At 32.0% G+C, this 17,101-nt stretch overlaps 1 protein-coding gene across 7 annotated transcripts in view; it reads right to left on the minus strand.

The window, feature by feature from the left end:
* The window catches only part of LOC118179348 (histone-lysine N-methyltransferase SETD2-like), a 205,043-nt gene that overhangs the window by 158,431 nt on the left and 29,511 nt on the right, over positions 1-17,101 (minus strand). For all 7 annotated transcript variants that reach the window (XM_035348531.2, XM_085808858.1, XM_035348536.2 and 4 more), the window contains one exon: positions 1,168-1,219. In XM_035348531.2, the coding sequence (XP_035204422.1) occupies positions 1,168-1,219 (52 nt within the window). The remainder of the gene's footprint in view (positions 1-1,167; positions 1,220-17,101) is intronic.

Below are 17,101 nucleotides of genomic sequence, written 5' to 3' on the forward strand. Positions count from 1 at the left end.
AGTGTTTTCTTTCATTTGTTTTGTGCCCACCAGACAAACATTGCACTATTGTTTTTTGACCCTAAGAAATACAACCTACTCTTAAAGTAATCGGTTTCAGAATATATGATCACCTGTATCTATGAGGGCTCTAACAGGCATACATTTAACTGACACTCCAGCATTTGATTTCCTAATGTATTTTTGCTATTTAAGTTTGCAAAAGTACATTAGGATGCTTAATATGACGTGTCATGGAAGATGGACTTTTTCCCTTATATATCTTTTTAAAACAGTTTATCCATGTTATCTCTCTTACAGTGTTGGACACTTTAATGGAGCATGGTGTTTACCTATAGACTATGCATTTAAGCTTTGCTTCTCATCTTTTCGAATTATGCCCAATTTTTAAACAAGAAAAACAAGTCCCTTTCATTTTAAAAATCTTTTGTGTCTCATCAATGGCATCTGGCATCTTCTGAGCACGAAAACAATCACCACTGTTATGCATTTCGGAATAGCAAACACAAGGGAATTTTTTCTCACTTTGCACCAACAATTCTGAAGCAGTTATCAACTTTTTATTTCAAAGTTTCACATCTTTTTTTACTAATCTGAACCCATACATTGCCAGCTACTGATTTTGTTTCTAAGCCAAAAACACCACACATCTGTCCTATCCAAGATATTAAGCCTAGATCCTAAAAGCCTTATCTTACAGACTGTTCCTGTAGTTCAATTTCCTTTGATTTTGCCAATACATGATGTTCTATCTGCCAAAGGTTTTTAATTTGAGTCAAATAAATCTGAAAGAATGAATATTTTATTCCATATTCATAGAATATTTTTGCTTTTGAAAATAAAATTTGTGCTATATTCTGTCAAAATGAAGAAAAATGATAATAGCTTAATTTAAAATAATAATAATGTTGAAAAGGTATTTGTGTGTCAAATTTGGCAAGTATGTGATTACAAAGAACTCATAAAAAGTATGAAATATGGGACTCTATAATTAATTCCACACAGAAAGAATACAGCATTTAGAAGAAACTTAAATTATTTTGAAAGATGACTTTGCTCACATGATGATCACACACCAAAAAAGCTGCATAGACTGCAACAAATATTAAAGTATCAAGCAAATTATACACTATAACATATTTTAACAAAGACTGTTTTGTTTCTTACTTTTTGAAACCGTTTATTTGAACAAGCATCACCAGTAGCACAACGTGAACCACTGAAAATAAAATTTTAAAAAAATCATGTATTACATATTTCCTCAGTTTATGAAGTAATCTTACAGTTTGTTCACTTTTCAAATATAAAGATTGTTTGTTAAGAACAAAATTATTACAGCAGTCATACCGAATTAATTCCTTATTGAAGTCATCTTTAAAGGACTATGAAAATTTTGCCTTGCTTTAAAATAGTATTTGCTTATTGCATTTATGAATTCACCAACAGATGATGAAAATTTTCTACAACCTTTTATTAAAACAGTCAAAAGTCTTTAATCCGGACCTCAAAGCTACAAACTTTCTGCGCATGAGTTTACGTATGCACTGTTAATGTATAATGGACGGTATAAGCTAGGCTAAAATTATCTAATTATCTTTTTCAGTTAATGCTGCAGATTGCGTTGTTCCTTAGTCTTCTAATTGGATCTGGCTTATTATTTTTTGTAGACTGTTAGAGCAATTTCATAAAAAGTAAGCTTGAACTTTCGATTATGTCAAAAAGAGTTTCCGATTCTGGAGCTGCCAAAGGATCTAGAGAAAGCATGTTTCGATGTCCATCAAACTAAAAGTGGAATTGCTGAAAAAAATGGATAAAGGCATATCCTTTGTTTCTCTAACCATTCCGAAATCTGTTTATCAATTTCACGCTCCTCTGTGGGGGGCGGCATAGCAGCAGGCAATGAACTGGAAGTTGATCTGTCAGCACTATTCTGTGCCATCTGTCTTCAGGGCAGATGTTTTTATTTTATTCGGCTTATAATTCCTTACTAAATGTAGTATTTCATCTTGATGTACGCCATCTTTGATATGATTTAAATTAAATTCCTCGTCATTATAAATATCACGAATACACATCAAATAGTTTTCTGGTTGCAATTTTCTAATTTCAACTATGCATAAAGTATGCTTTACGCATGCGTGCGTTGAAAGAAATGTTTAATAAAGTAATAAAGTAAACAAATAAATATTAAGCCTTTTTTTGTATTTTGATACCCTTCAGATCATAATTGCTCTTTATTTCATAAATTACGGTTTCATATTTTTAATTTTATAATTTCTGCATGCCATCTTACCAGATTTAAATTGATGATCTATTAATGTGAAAAAACCGACGAGTCCGGATTAAAGACTTTTGACTGTAATTTGATATATCAGTGTTTATTTATATGAAGCGCTGAGTTAAATTTAACTAGGCTTAGATTATAAACCAACTAAATATATCTAGCAAGCGAGGCTTGCTTACATGCTTTCTGCAAAGTCTTCGAGAACATTCCAAATCTCTCCCACAGGGTCTACATACCTCGACATCTCTATATTAACGTTCAACCTACGTTGAGAACACAGGATATAGTAGAATGTGTATGCATCAATCGTAGAATATAGTTCTACCACTTAGAGATGTCATATTGTAAAACATTATGCTATGAAATAAAAATATTGTGGATCCAATAGAACGCTATCAAAAATAGATAGATCAATTTGCATCCAGCTTTTTATTTAAAAATTTGCTAATATCATGTCAATCTTTCGATGACCAATAGGAAAATATCTCCTTGTTTGGCCATTACTGGCAAATCCGCTAATTCCAGCAACCCCGACCTCATTTTACTATCGATGAGAAAAGCAATTAAAGCAGTCACTCATTCACTGAGCAGAAGAAAGCAATTGTCATGGTATCTGCTTCACCTTTGACATATGTGTATAATTTCAAAACTTTATAAGTCTGGAAAACCACAATGCAGTTCTGCTAAGATTATCGTTATAAATGCTTCTGTCAAAATACGGAAGCACTTTCCCAATAAATCTGATAACAAAGTTGTTTTTGCAGCTGATTTGACTGGTGAAGCATAAATGGCATGAAATTCAACCTGAACGAAAATGGTAGATTTTCAACTCTTGGAATTGACCTCTGAAAAAAGTCCGTACTCGCAAACCCAAATCAAACAACATGAGCTAACTTTAGCAAAAATATGAAGAAAATGTCCCTCTTTCCTTTTACGAAATAACCTGTGAAAATATCATTCTAGCCTTGCACATGTTCTCAGGTTAGATTGTCGTCATGAGATACAACGCGACTGAGAAAGCATGACGTTGCCTGCTCGCATTCAGAAGAATATTCTGTGCTCACAACTTTACTTTTCTGAAGGGTCGTGCAAAAACAAACCATTATGAAGCTTTACAATATTTTGCAGCTTCCCGGTGTACATTTTGGGAACCACTGATCTAATGCATACAAGAAGATTTATAATAAAATTTATTTATTAATAAAGTAAAGAAAAAAAAGTATTTCACAGTTTTCTTACAAAACAATGCTACTTTCTAAATATCTTCACATTGTTGAGAAGTATTCATAAGACAATGTTATGTCACCAAAGTAGGCAACCCACAGCAACACCCAAATGCATTTATTTATGTGGCAACCTAGTCACCTATATAGATTTTTTTTTTTTTTTGTAAATTTTGATACCCTTTAGATCATAATTGCTCTTTATTTCATAAATTCCGGTTTCATATTTTTCATTTCATAATTTCTGCATGCCATCTTACCAGTTTAAATTTAAATTAAAATACCAATTTAAATAATTGATGATCTATAATCCGGAATTGCCAAAGTCCCGATTAAAGACTTTTGACTGTAATATGATATATCACTGTTTATTTATATGAAGTGCTGAGTTAAATATATATATATATGCAGCAGATGAGTGACTACTTCCACCTTCTAATTCAACAGTCATTAGTGTTTGTTTTTGTTGCACTGAATACATTTTTTCCCCTCATAAGGCATCTTAATAGGACTGCGCAGTTTGCCACTAATGGTCAAAAGCACTGCATTCTTTCATATATATGGAGTTTTGACTAACATTAGGAAATGGAAATAATTTGCGTTCCATGAAGTTGTACCATGTCAACAATCAAATTTTCAAGATCAAAATTGGTGCAATTCTCTGTTTTGTTAAGCAAAAACAGATCACTGTGTACATGGGAAAATAACAATGAGCATAATGCTAAATTTGTGCAATTCTCTGCTCTTTTCAAACTGAGATAACCAAAAAAAAAAAAAAAAAAAAGATTAAGTGATTTATTACATACATTTCTTGCACTTTTTACACTGTTAATTGGTCACTGTTTCATGTCATTTTTAGTATAGTGCCATTTTTGAAAATGGCAATCTTTTGCATCTTAGTGGGACAAAAAAGTATTCGCCAATGGTCGCGACTTTTCTAAAAGGGGCTGTAAATAATCAGAAAGCACCAAATAATTATTATAACATTTCTTGTTGCCAACTAATAAACCATTATCTTGTTGAAGAACTCATCAGAACTCAAAATTCAATTTTGAAAGTTATACTGTTTCAGCATTGCTTTTCAACATAATATGACATAAATAAAAAAATATTATAGAAGTATATTACATTTGAATATTTTTCAAAGAAAACAAAATATGTACAGAAGCTTGCAATATATTGCAAACTTTCACCATAACAATTCAATTTTAATTTTTGATGAAGACAAATATATATACAACAAGCTAGACATTATGTTATTAAGCTATTATAAGTTCTAAGAAACCTATTTTATTTATAACACTCATGATAAAGAATAGTATTTTTCAGGAAAATGCTGCTAGGAATTCCAGATAAAATGAATTTTAAATGGTTAATTTGCATTGAAAGAGATGTATTTGTAAAACATCTGAAATAAATTAAGATTGTATGCATGATTGAATAATAACATTTTAGTTTTAGATAAGACATAATTTCACTGCAAACTGAAAACAATCGCATACGTTAATAGAGGTGAAAAAAGGTACTCTAATTATTAAAAATTATTGGGTAAAAAATTCAGAAGTTACAATTTTTTAAAAATCTCTCTTTATTCCAGATGAAAAACTTAAAAATTAAAGAAAAGCAACACAAAATCATCTTTTAACATCTTAAATTAGAAGAGCAAATGGTGATTTAAAATGATGAACCCACCCCATTATCATATTTCATACCAAATACATTTAGTGATTAAAACATTGCATATAGCTTGCAGAAATCTTGTAACAGTTACAAAATATTTTCTAACTTTAATATCTTCAACCTGCAGTGGTCAGATTTAGCATTTCTGCATATACATAGGCTAATTTAATATGGAACAGGCAGTGCAAATCACATTTTTTACTTCCTACATCCTAAGTACAGATAAGCTCAACTATGCAGAAAGTTCAAGGAATACAGAATGTTGGATACATGAAAATTCCAAATGGTTATGTATATAAAAAATGTAATTCGCAGTAGAATAATCCATACTTGCAGCTAGATACTGAGCATCCCTTTTTTTTTACTGTGTTTCTCTGTTGAGATCTGGCAAAATAGCATCATTTCCACAAGTTCAGTGTAGCAGGATAGAAGGAAAACTACTATTCTCAGAACACCAGTTAAAATGGATGGAATGGATAGATTCATCAAAATATCCGAAACCAATACAGAGTTTTTTTGAACAAATCTAATGCAACTAGAAGTTGTCTTTTTCATAAAAACATCGTGAACTTATTAAAATGCCTATTGAGCAATAAGGTTGTGTCAGGAAAGCTCATTTCAACATTACTAATTTTATGTTATCTGACATGACAATAGAGAAATCAATTGAAAGGAAGAAATTTTCGGTCTGAAATTAAAAAAAGAGCCATCTTATTTGTTATCAGATTGAATATCAAAAGCTGCTAACTTGACACGTTATGCAAATTTTTTTTTTTAATGCATTTCAGACATATAGGCCAACATATTTCCATTGGCATTAAATACAAGATAAAACAAATTATATAAACCCTGTTCAAACATGAAAGGTGGCAGATATCCAAACAAAGTTACACTGATCATTCAAGCAGAAGTGTGCAAGAACTGATTGCCCTTAAATCACTCATTGCTCTTAAATCACTTCAATGTTTAAGAAATACAAGTTAATTAAATCTGTATTTACAATGTTTAGCTGTTTTTAATTAAAGTTATATCCTGCCCACTTACACATACATTCTGTGATGTATGTGTAAGTGGGCAGGATCATGAATTGTAATACTTTGTAAAACTTTACAGCACACTACTCTGCTTAGAACAATTCTCAAATTTTAAATTTCCCCCAAAATGTGTGATAAATAACAGTTATTTCATATCCTTCGATACAAAAACTAAACCTGACCGGCAAAAATTAATCAGGTTTACATAAAACCAAAGCAAAGGTCTTACAATTGTATTATGGTGCCACGTTTATACATTATTGGCACTATATCACACTGTTTGGCAACAGTTTATGTTGTTTCTACAGTCCAATATATGCTTTATCATGATTTTACAAGTCTTTCACCTGTCTAATTTTTTGTAAACAATTTCAAAGATTCTTTCTGATCATCTGCACCTCCCCCTCCTGAAAAAATTATAAAGGCAACAAATGCAACGATAGGTACAGCCATTAGCAACCCGGCTGCTTTGCTGAAGGTCCATGTTCGAAGCTTAAGGAAGGCATGGATGTTTGTAAGTTTGATGTCTATATGGGCACAGGGCATTTACAATACCAGTGAGCTGAGTTTTCTTGAGAGGTTTGAAGGTAGGAGAAGAAGGGTAAGAAACCACTAGACTGTCCCATGGAGAGTTCTCCATCAAAATTAGGGTACAACTGCAGCATTTAGTGCAGTGGAACATGAATGAACAGTGGCGAATTTGCTATCCCACCCAACTTGTACCTGTATCTGTACTTAGGTCATTAAAATAAGCAACTCAAGATTTGCAAAACCGTGTTTATGTGACAACTAACTCTTTCGAATTTGAAAGCTTTCCTGATTCTCAGGGCCACCACAAAACCATAATGGAACTTTGTAGTTTGTTAGCTAGGGAAAAAGAAAGCACTACACTTCTTCTTTGGAAATATGGCATTTTGCTTTATGATAAAGAACATAAAAATTTACACTGCATGAAGTTGCACTTGTTAAATAATCAAATTGTATGGACTGAAATTTGGGCATGATTTTGCAGAATTCTGAATTTTTAAAAGCGAAAACAGATCACTGTAGGCATAGAGAGGATGACAGTGTGCACAACACTGATTACTCTGCACCTGGAGCGAACAGCACAAAAAAAAGTTATGTTTTATTATGGGTATTTCTAGCAATTTTAATTTTGTTAATTGGTTGCTGTTTTTATGTGATTCTTAGTGTGAAGCCATTTTTAAAAATGGTTGCTTTTCACAACTTGGTGAAAATTTTATTGCAACTTGGCAACTTTTAAGGAAGGGGGATGCAAATAATAAAAGTACCATAAAAAAAGTTTCTAAAATACAAAAATACTCCAATTAGTCAAATGTCAGATAGTTAGGATTTTACTGTAAATCTGAATAACAAGTTGTCTCATCTACAAGCTTCTTTGAACTTTTAAGAGCAGCTTCACCAAACACTAGAAGACAATTTTAAATGCCAATTTAAGATATACACATAATAATGTATAAACTTAAAACTCATATACTGTATAAGAAAATCAGATATCCATTAGTGTACATGGATAAAGGTTCACCCACAACAAGTCTAAAGTGCTATGCAGAGATGATGACACGTTAGAATCCTAAAATGAGGAAGGGACTCTTACAAGCTTGAAGCAATGTTTCAGGATATGAATGATTTCAACAGACTAAAACCATCCTCATCTTAAGATGTGGTATGACAGACCATTTAGAAATAACTCACCAAAGAATACCTTGTGCATCCTTTAACCTTTCAGGGGCAGTATATAAAAGAATTTAAATTGTGGTAAAATTTTGCTTAACTGTGACTTTAAAAAAAATCTAGAGTTTTGAGAGCCAATATATATTTTATACTTCTGCCCTTGTAGGCATTCCCCCCCCCGTGCAACTGCCAACTGTTGATTTTTGCATACTTTTGATATGTGTCTATAGAAATGGGTGCTTAAATATAGTTATGTAAGTCTGAAGTCAAAAAGGTATAAAATTTCTTTAGAAATTTAAAATTTTAGAAATAAAATTTGTTTTTAGGCACTCTGATGATGACACCCAGTTGAACATACTTATGGGAAATACATGTAAAAAGCTTTTGAAAGCAATTTTAATTCAAAATTCTTTTTTTATCAAAGAAGTTAGCAAATATAACACTATATGAGTAAACCATATCACGCTGTAATTGAACTAATATAAGGTTACAAGGGAATGTAACTCAGCTGAAAAATAAAAAGTGAAACATTACGACTCAGCTGAGAACACTGAAGTTACATTTCTGAAATTATTATATTTTATGCTTTAGATAATATATATAAAGAACATGCTCCCTGCTATGAAACCGAGAACCCTTGTTGCACACTTTTGATTGTCGAGCACTACATGGGTCTTTTTTTTAAATAGAAGTTGTAATATAGTACTTTGTTCTGGAAGAAAGGCCATTAAACAATTTTATAATTTGATACACCTCAAAGTTGTTACTTCGATTTTCAGCCCTTTGGGCCCACTTTTTAAGTTTTTGTTAAATAAGGTAGTAATATATAATTTTGCTCAAGAACATCTCTTGAATAGAGGTTTTATATGGGCGCAGCCCTTAAAGTACAAACACACATTGAAGAACCCCTTCTGTTTTCTGATTGTCAGGCCCATGAAGGTAAGAAAGGAAGGAGAGGCCAACTCTGCACTACAAGTGAAGCACTGCTCCGAGGCTTCGGTCTCCAGATGAGGTGTTTTTTGTTTACATTCAGAAGCTCCTTTAACGGTGCTTTGATAGTATTTCAACACACAACAGTTGCATACAAATCGAAAATCGGGACACTTCGGCATAAAAGAAACATTCATTGCATGATGGATAATAGCAATTTGTATAGTTTAGTGTCATTTATGCAAAAATCTCATTTTGGTTATTTTCCGATAACTAACAATAGCAATTCTGATTATGAATTTGTTTCGTAAAATTCACGTACACACGGTATCTTTAAACTGTATACGTCTTTCGATACCCTTGATAGAATATTCGCTACTTTTATTTTATATTCCAAACGGCAAAATATTTTAAATAAAATAAATTTTTTTGTCATCCACATATTATTGTAACATATACTTTTTCAAAAACTTAAGAGAAGCTTCACAGTTTTAAACTCATCATTTCACTTTTATATAATTGAAAAATGATCACTTTGGGTTTACACTTTTTTACCTAAAACTACCACCAAATGCTGCAATCCTCTACAAAATTAATAAATTCTGCAATCCTCTACAAAATATATACACATAGATAATATCAATAAGTTAATCCTGTTGACAAATATGTTTATAAAACTATTTAAGCAAGAATTGTTTGTACTGAAAAGCAATCTGCTAAAAGATATTGTAAAGCAATTAATTCTATGAGATGTGTACTTAAGAAAGTAATAAAGAAGAGTTTTAGAATATTTATTGTTGAAATTAATGGTAAAAAAAAAAAAAACTGATAAACATGCAATGAGCACCAATATTTAACGTACTTCACTACTAAAATAAAAGGTATTCTACTTTCAAATGGACTGAAGAGACCATTAATTATTAATTGACTTCGATTTAAAAAATATCTCAGAAGCTAAAAAATCATGTCAATTTTGAGAGAGTATTTTAGAAAGAAGCTCTATAAATAAAAATAAAATAATGCGTAATTTTAATATTAATAATACAATAAACTTTGATCTTAGTTTTTGTAATCCTTAACCAAATAAAATCGAATTACCTTAAAATTTCTTTCTAATGTAATTAATAAAAACTTGTGAAAATATTTCCTTCAAATTAAACCGTTCTGAGCACACTGTTCTGTGAAAATTATAGCATTTAATTCTGTCCATAATGAAATGTTGTTTAAAAATGTATTCTTTTCACATACTTAGGACTCTGAAACATAGTAGAAAAAGAAAATACATACATTTATATGTATATTTACAACATAATTACAAAATATTTACATCCGACCGTGCCAAATTCCATTGATCTTAATGATAAGACACTGAATGTTGTGGTCACGCAGGAATCGCCAGTGCTTCAAAGCAGTGTATGGGAGAAATCGGTTAGGGCCCCTCCTTCTTACTTTCTACCTCCTTGGTCAGGCCCATCGGATCGCTGTGGAACCAGTGGATATTTTCCTTCTAAAGATAAATGTTTTGCATTTAAAGCTGGACTCTGAAATATTTTCCCCTCTTTCACCAACTGTGAAGACTTATTTTGAAAAGCACCTACTTGTATCCTTATCCAGGGGGGGAACCTTCTCTAGTGTTCCCTGGTTTCTCACCTGAAATTAACAAAGAGGATCCCCTAAAGCAGGGGAGCCAACTTTTTTGTATATAAGATCTATCTTTTACCTTAAATGTCACGATCGATTTGTTGTCATAGGTGTAGTCTAAGGGAGGAGAAGGGTGTAAAGTACATACAATGTTTATACACGATGTTTCAGTATAAGGTGCATTCCAGCGAGATATGGGTAGATAAGTAGAATATATGTTCAAAATTATTTTTCATTTTTTAAATCACTTATTAAGTTTTCAAGATATAGGCTCATGAAGAAAATAAATTTCCAGGCCCAACTTTTCATAGCAGCATTTTGTACATGTGGTACCTAAAAATTCGATTTTCTTACTTTTTCAAGATAGATTTTTACTAACTTAAAATGCATTTTATTTTTTTTATCTACTGTCATGTATGCATTGTTGTACTATTTGTTCATTAATATGAAAACGTTGTCATAAAATATACTGTATGGTTGATAATTTGATTTCAATATTTCACTTTTGTACCTTTTTGCGCCAGGAGAATTAATCAGGAAAGAATAACACTGCTTATTTTTTGCTAATTATCAATAGCTCACTGAGTATACCTCGTACTGAAATATGGATATAAGGTTATCTACCTACGTAAAAAACAACAAGAAAAGATCTCAAAAACTCATGTCAAATGAAAAAAAAAGAACACGGATAATTATTAACATTATTTATTAATTCAAAGTAGCTACAGATAAAGACAGATTTAGAATTTACTTTATTGCCTTAACATCAGTATGAAGATTGATTTGCATGTCCCTAACCAAGGAACCATAATTAGATGTATATCCTGACAAAGGTAATAATAATGAGTCTTCAGTACGGGAATCGGTCAGAACAGAACGTTGCTTAGTCTTCGCTAGTTTCAAGTATGAAAATGCTGATTCGCATAGGTATGCAGATCAGAAACAAGAATAGATATATTTGCTACATTTAGTGATACTGGGATATTTTTCTCGTTCATATTTTCAAAAATCTTCATATGTTCGGGCTTGTAAGTTTAAGTCAGTTTGTAAAATTATAATTTCATTTTCTAATGCCTTTTGATCCATATGAAATATGTCTGAAATTTTTTGGCTAATGCCTTTCACGCTTAAATCTTTTTTTAAAGGGAAAGATGTAAATTCCACAATTTCTTTAATTTTTTTCAAAATCCTGGAATATTACCTCGAAATCTTCAAGTACTTTTTAGATTTCAACAACATATTTGTCGTTCTTATAATTCATATTTTTATGTTTTTGTAGGTTATTCGTCATATTTGGAAAATGATTCAGATTATTTTGTTGCAGATCTTCTATTAGCAAAATAAATTTTGTTTTATATGCGTCTATGCAGCTGATCATATCGATTACTGTTTTATTTTTACCTTGTAATTCTAAATTTAAATGATTTAATATTGAAGTAAAATCAGTAAGAAATGCTAAGTCAAGAAGCCATGTTTCTTCATTTAAATTTTCACAGTTTCCACCTTGATCCTGAAGAATATCTATAATTTCAGGAAATCAATCACGAAATCGCTGCAATAATTTACCTTTGCTTAGCCATCTGACATCGGTATGAAGTAATAATTCAGGTTGGCCTTCATCGAGATGCAGTTGGAAGAGCAGCCGTTTGAGGGGACTTCTTCGAATTGAATTAACAATTTTAAAATGCTATATCCATTACCTCTTTTGTGTTTAGTCTCTTGCTAGCTAAAATTTGCTGGTGAATTATGCAATGATAGCTTAAAAAGGCAGAGAATTCATCTTCCTTTTGACATTACGGCTATAAATCTATTTATGCTACCTATCATTGCAGCTGCGCCATCAGTTGTTATTGAGACTAATTTAAAAAGTGGTACTTTCGAATCATTGTGCAAGTTTTTAAAGGCTTTGAATATGTCTACACGTCTAGTCCTTTCCTTCAAAGAAATCATACTCAACAATTCTTTAGATGTAAAATCCTTAAAAACCATACGAACGAAAACAAGTAAATGTGCAGTATCCCTTACATCTGTCGATTCATCATACTGAAGGGAAAAACAAGAACAATTAATATAACTATATAACTGCTCATTTACAGTCCCTTATCCTTTCAATTTGTCGCATCACTGTATTTCGAGACAATTGTAAATCTTGAATTGCAGCAACAATTTCACTCTTGTTCTTAAAATCGTTAAAAAGTGAATCTGAAATTTCTAAAAAATTTCCTTTACAAATTCACCATCGGAAAATGGCTTACATTTTGTTGCTAAGAGATAGCTTACTTTGAATGATGTAGCAGCTATTGCTTGTGACTTCAACTTGGCTTTTTAAAAACGCTTTGTTGACTTGTGAATTGAGTTTTGAGATCTCTAACTTTGTGCTTTCTCAGTTCAGAATTTGGTGGATAATTTGTTTGATACTTGTTTATGTAAAGCTACAACATATCTCTCCATATTACCCTTTTTAGCAATGGCTACTGAGGTAAGGCAACAGTATTTATCATTCAACATTGTAAAAAAGTAATCGAGTTCCCATTCTTCAATGAAGCGATAAGTTTTCAAATTCTTTGGTTTACTACTCATGTTCATGGGTATACTAGAATGCAAAGAAATATGACAATTTAAAGAATAAATATTGAATTAAATATTTTCTAGAAAATTCAAAACTCATGAACTGCGGCTATTATCTCCATTACATTGACAGAAAATGATAACTATACTGCATGCTACGATCGGACACAGCAATACAAGTGTATTAAAATCTAATAAAGATATTTTCAAATTTACAAAAAGTATGTGAAAGTTACAATATATTTATTATGGTTTAAATACTGAAATATTAATTTTATCAGAATTATTGTTATTCCTAATGTATTTGTAATAATGTCCCTTATTTTTCTCTCAGTGTAATAACCGCAGTTTAGAGATCTATTGCCGAGAATTCTTACTTATGTAAATAGATATGTAAGAAAAGCAATTTGATTTAAAACAAAGAAAAGGTACTTACATTTTAAGCAGAAAAGAAACCCAAAGTGGGCCCTGAGAATAAACAATGTTGATTAATAATAATAGAGTTAATACAAAAGAAAAGCAGCTACCGTATGACACTACTAAATATTCAAGCTAACTGGTTCTTCGATGAGTCAAGCCCTAACAGTTGCGTTGACGCATTGCGTCCGGTGACAAGTGTAAAACATAAGTCAAAATGTATTGTGCTGGATGGGTGGAGATCGCAGTGTCAGGCTATCAGAATTCTAGGAATTTATGGCCTCAGCAGATTCCTAGAACGCATTAAACTATTGCTAAAAGATTTTGTCTTCTACAATCGCTTCAAAGTCCATTGTATACGGAATTCCACTCCAGTTATTGTGAGCGATCAACCAAAATTAGCATCTCGATTGACTTGTTGGCCACCCCTGCCCTAAAACATAAAAAGCATGCTTTCAAATCAGCAGATTTTCCACTCCACTACCAGGTGAAAATCTAATTTGCATGCCTATTTTCCTGTGTTTGTGAGTGAGCTTCTCTTTTGTGTGATCTTATTAACCGTATCATCAACCAGTGGTTTGTATGATCTTATCTAAACCCAGCTAAAATAACGAATTGGCTATCAATCTGTTCTTTTCATTTTTTTTGGGGGGGGCTAACATGGCGCATTTAGCTCCTACAAATGTGTAAGTTTTTGACACCAGGTGACAATTTTAAAATCAACAAGTTTGTCTTGGGTGAAAGGATGATATGTTGAAATTAAAATTTTAGCTCGACAAAGATGAATGAAAACTCAATTGGAGTAAGCAATGTGTGAAAAGAGACTAAAATACTTTTATTCATTCCTAGCACAAAGTCATCAACTCCCCATCCCCCCATGAACATAATATTTTATGATAAACAACTATATCATATTACATCATAAACAATCATAAAATCTGTCACCCCACAGAGAAGATATGGACAAGCCTGGTGCTGCCAAGTATTGGCAAGGTACAATCAGTATGGGTGCTGCTATATTTTATATACTGCTATTAAAACCATATAAATAATCTTTTAATTATCAGTGTTGATTGAAATGCAGTAAATATATATAAGTTTCAGTATGTGTGCATCATATATTTGAAGATTTTGAATTTTTTCCTCCCCTCCAATAGAATTTATGAATATTCAAATATGATACCTTTGAACAAAGTATATTAATTTCATAACTGCAAAGTGTTGAGCATTCACAGGGTAGTACTGCCATTTAAAACCAAAAGGAAACACTAGAAAATTAAGATTACAGCTCAGCTCTAGGTATAGAAAAATTAGCATCTTTTAAAAAGTAAAAAAATTGACAAACTGCTGGTATTATATACCAGTGCCCTTTAAAGAGTTAATGGACATGACACAATAAACAAATAGTTATTACAGTCAAAAGTCCTTAATTCGGATACCCATAACCCGGAATGATCTATAATCCGGACCTCAAAGCTACAAACTTTCTGCACATGCCTCGCATTGACGCGTGCGTGTAAGACCTTTACGGCTGCGAATATGCGTGTGCGCATGCGCATAATACATTTACGTATGTGCGTTTAATGTATAACGGACGGTATAAGCTAAGCTAAAATTATCTAATTCAGTTAATGTTGCAGATTGCGTTGTTCCTTAATCTTCGAATTGGATCCGGCTTATTATTTTTTTGCAGACTGTTAGAGCAATTTTATAAAAGTAAGCTTGAACTTTCGATTATGTCAAATAGAATTTCCGATATATATTTACTAATATGTAAAGGATCTACAAAGCGAAAGTATGTTTCAAAGTCCATTAAACAGAAAGTGGAATTGCTGTAAAAAATGGATAAAGGCATATCCTTCGCTTCTAAAACCATTCCGAAATCTGTTTATCGATTTCACGCTGCTCTGCGGTGGGGAATGGGGGAAACGCTGCGGCACGCAATGAATTGGAAGTTGATCTGTCAGCACTATCCTTATCTTCAGGGCAGATGTTTTTATTTTATTTGGCTTATAATTCCTTACTAAATGTAGTATTTCATCTCAATGTACTCCATCTTTGATATGATTTAAACCAAATTCCTCCTCATTATAATTCGCTTCCGATAGTGAAAAAAGTGATACACAGGTTATTGAAAACGAAAAAATTTCGATTGACAAATTAGTTGGTATTCTCAACATAGCAATTATAGGACTTGAACAGCGGAACTTTGTAACTGAACAAGAAATTATGTCTGTTTAAAGAATTAAAGAGAAAGTATTATCACATAAAATGAAACAACTTAACCCCTTCGAGCCAGGTAGCCAAAAACGTGCGCTTATCGCGGAGGCCGGCAGTTTCTTCCGCGAGCATGAATGTCCATGTGCCATGTGCTTGAAATTCCATCATTTAATAAAGCCTCTACTTAATTATCATTGGCCTCCGATTTACCTTTTTTAAATCTTTACACTTTTTCTTTTTGTAAATTTTGACACCCTTTAGATCATAATTGTTCTTTAATTCATAAATTACGGTTTCATATTTTTAATTTTGTAATTTCTGTATGCCATCTTACCATATTTAAACTGATGATCTATAATCTGAAAAAATCGATAATAAGGAATCGCCGAAGTCCCGACGAGTCCAGATTAACGACTTTTGACTGTAGTTCATGTATGCGTTTTACTCATCGCTGAGATTCCTGTTATTTATTGCCATGTACATATTTTGATTAATTAAAGAATTTATTTTTCTATATTGGGTGTCTAGCCATTAATCCGACCCCAAATTGGTGACTACAGCATTAAGAAGAACACGTTTTTAATCATTTGAACATGTCTGTCGACGATACTATCGTTTCAATGCAAGCACCTGCAATCAACAGAATCTCAGTTAAAGTACCGCCGTTTTGGGAAGATAATCCAAGTATTTGGTTTCGCCAGATTGAAAGCCAATTCTTTAACCCCTTTACGCCGGGTAGCGCAAACGGGCGCTTATCGCGGAGGTCCAGGGACGGGGGCTTTTTTGCTACTAAGCCTAAATCAATGAAATTTCCGAAGTATCAACGCATTGTTTAATAATGCTCTATAGAGTATTTAAACGGCTTATGCTTTATAGATATTTTTATATATATACTTTAATTACCTTATTTCTTGTTTAAATGCCTATTTTACACATTTTATTTTAATTACTCACCATTTTATGACTTTTAACATTATACATCAGAAAACTAAATATATTACTTAAAATTCGCTTTTCGTATGAAAAATTTTAAAACAGGGATCTACACACAGTCCTACGTTACATTCCTTGAACTCGTAATAACTCATTTGCCGTTTAGGAGGATTTTTCCGGGAATGTGAACAAACGAAGCATCGTCGTCTCATTTTGTTATCAGTCTCTTCTGAACAAAGTTTTGGAAAATGTCTTTCAGTTAATCTTTCAGAATCAATATCAGAATATCAGAATTTCAGAATCAATATCTAAAATATTTTGCATCATTTCTGCTATTTCATGCTCTGTTAAACATTTTCGACGCTTCGACATTGGAACGGTAAAAACAGAAAGAATTCACGTCTAACAAGATCTAATTATTTTCTAAAAACTGAACTGTAAACCGAAATACTCAACACTTTAGCGCATATAAAACT

The sequence above is a fragment of the Stegodyphus dumicola genome, chromosome X2 (genome assembly GCF_044657685.1).
Source record: "Stegodyphus dumicola isolate Sdum_Otavi_A_Nest chromosome X2, ASM4465768v1".
In the NCBI taxonomy this organism is placed as follows: domain Eukaryota; kingdom Metazoa; phylum Arthropoda; class Arachnida; order Araneae; family Eresidae; genus Stegodyphus; species Stegodyphus dumicola.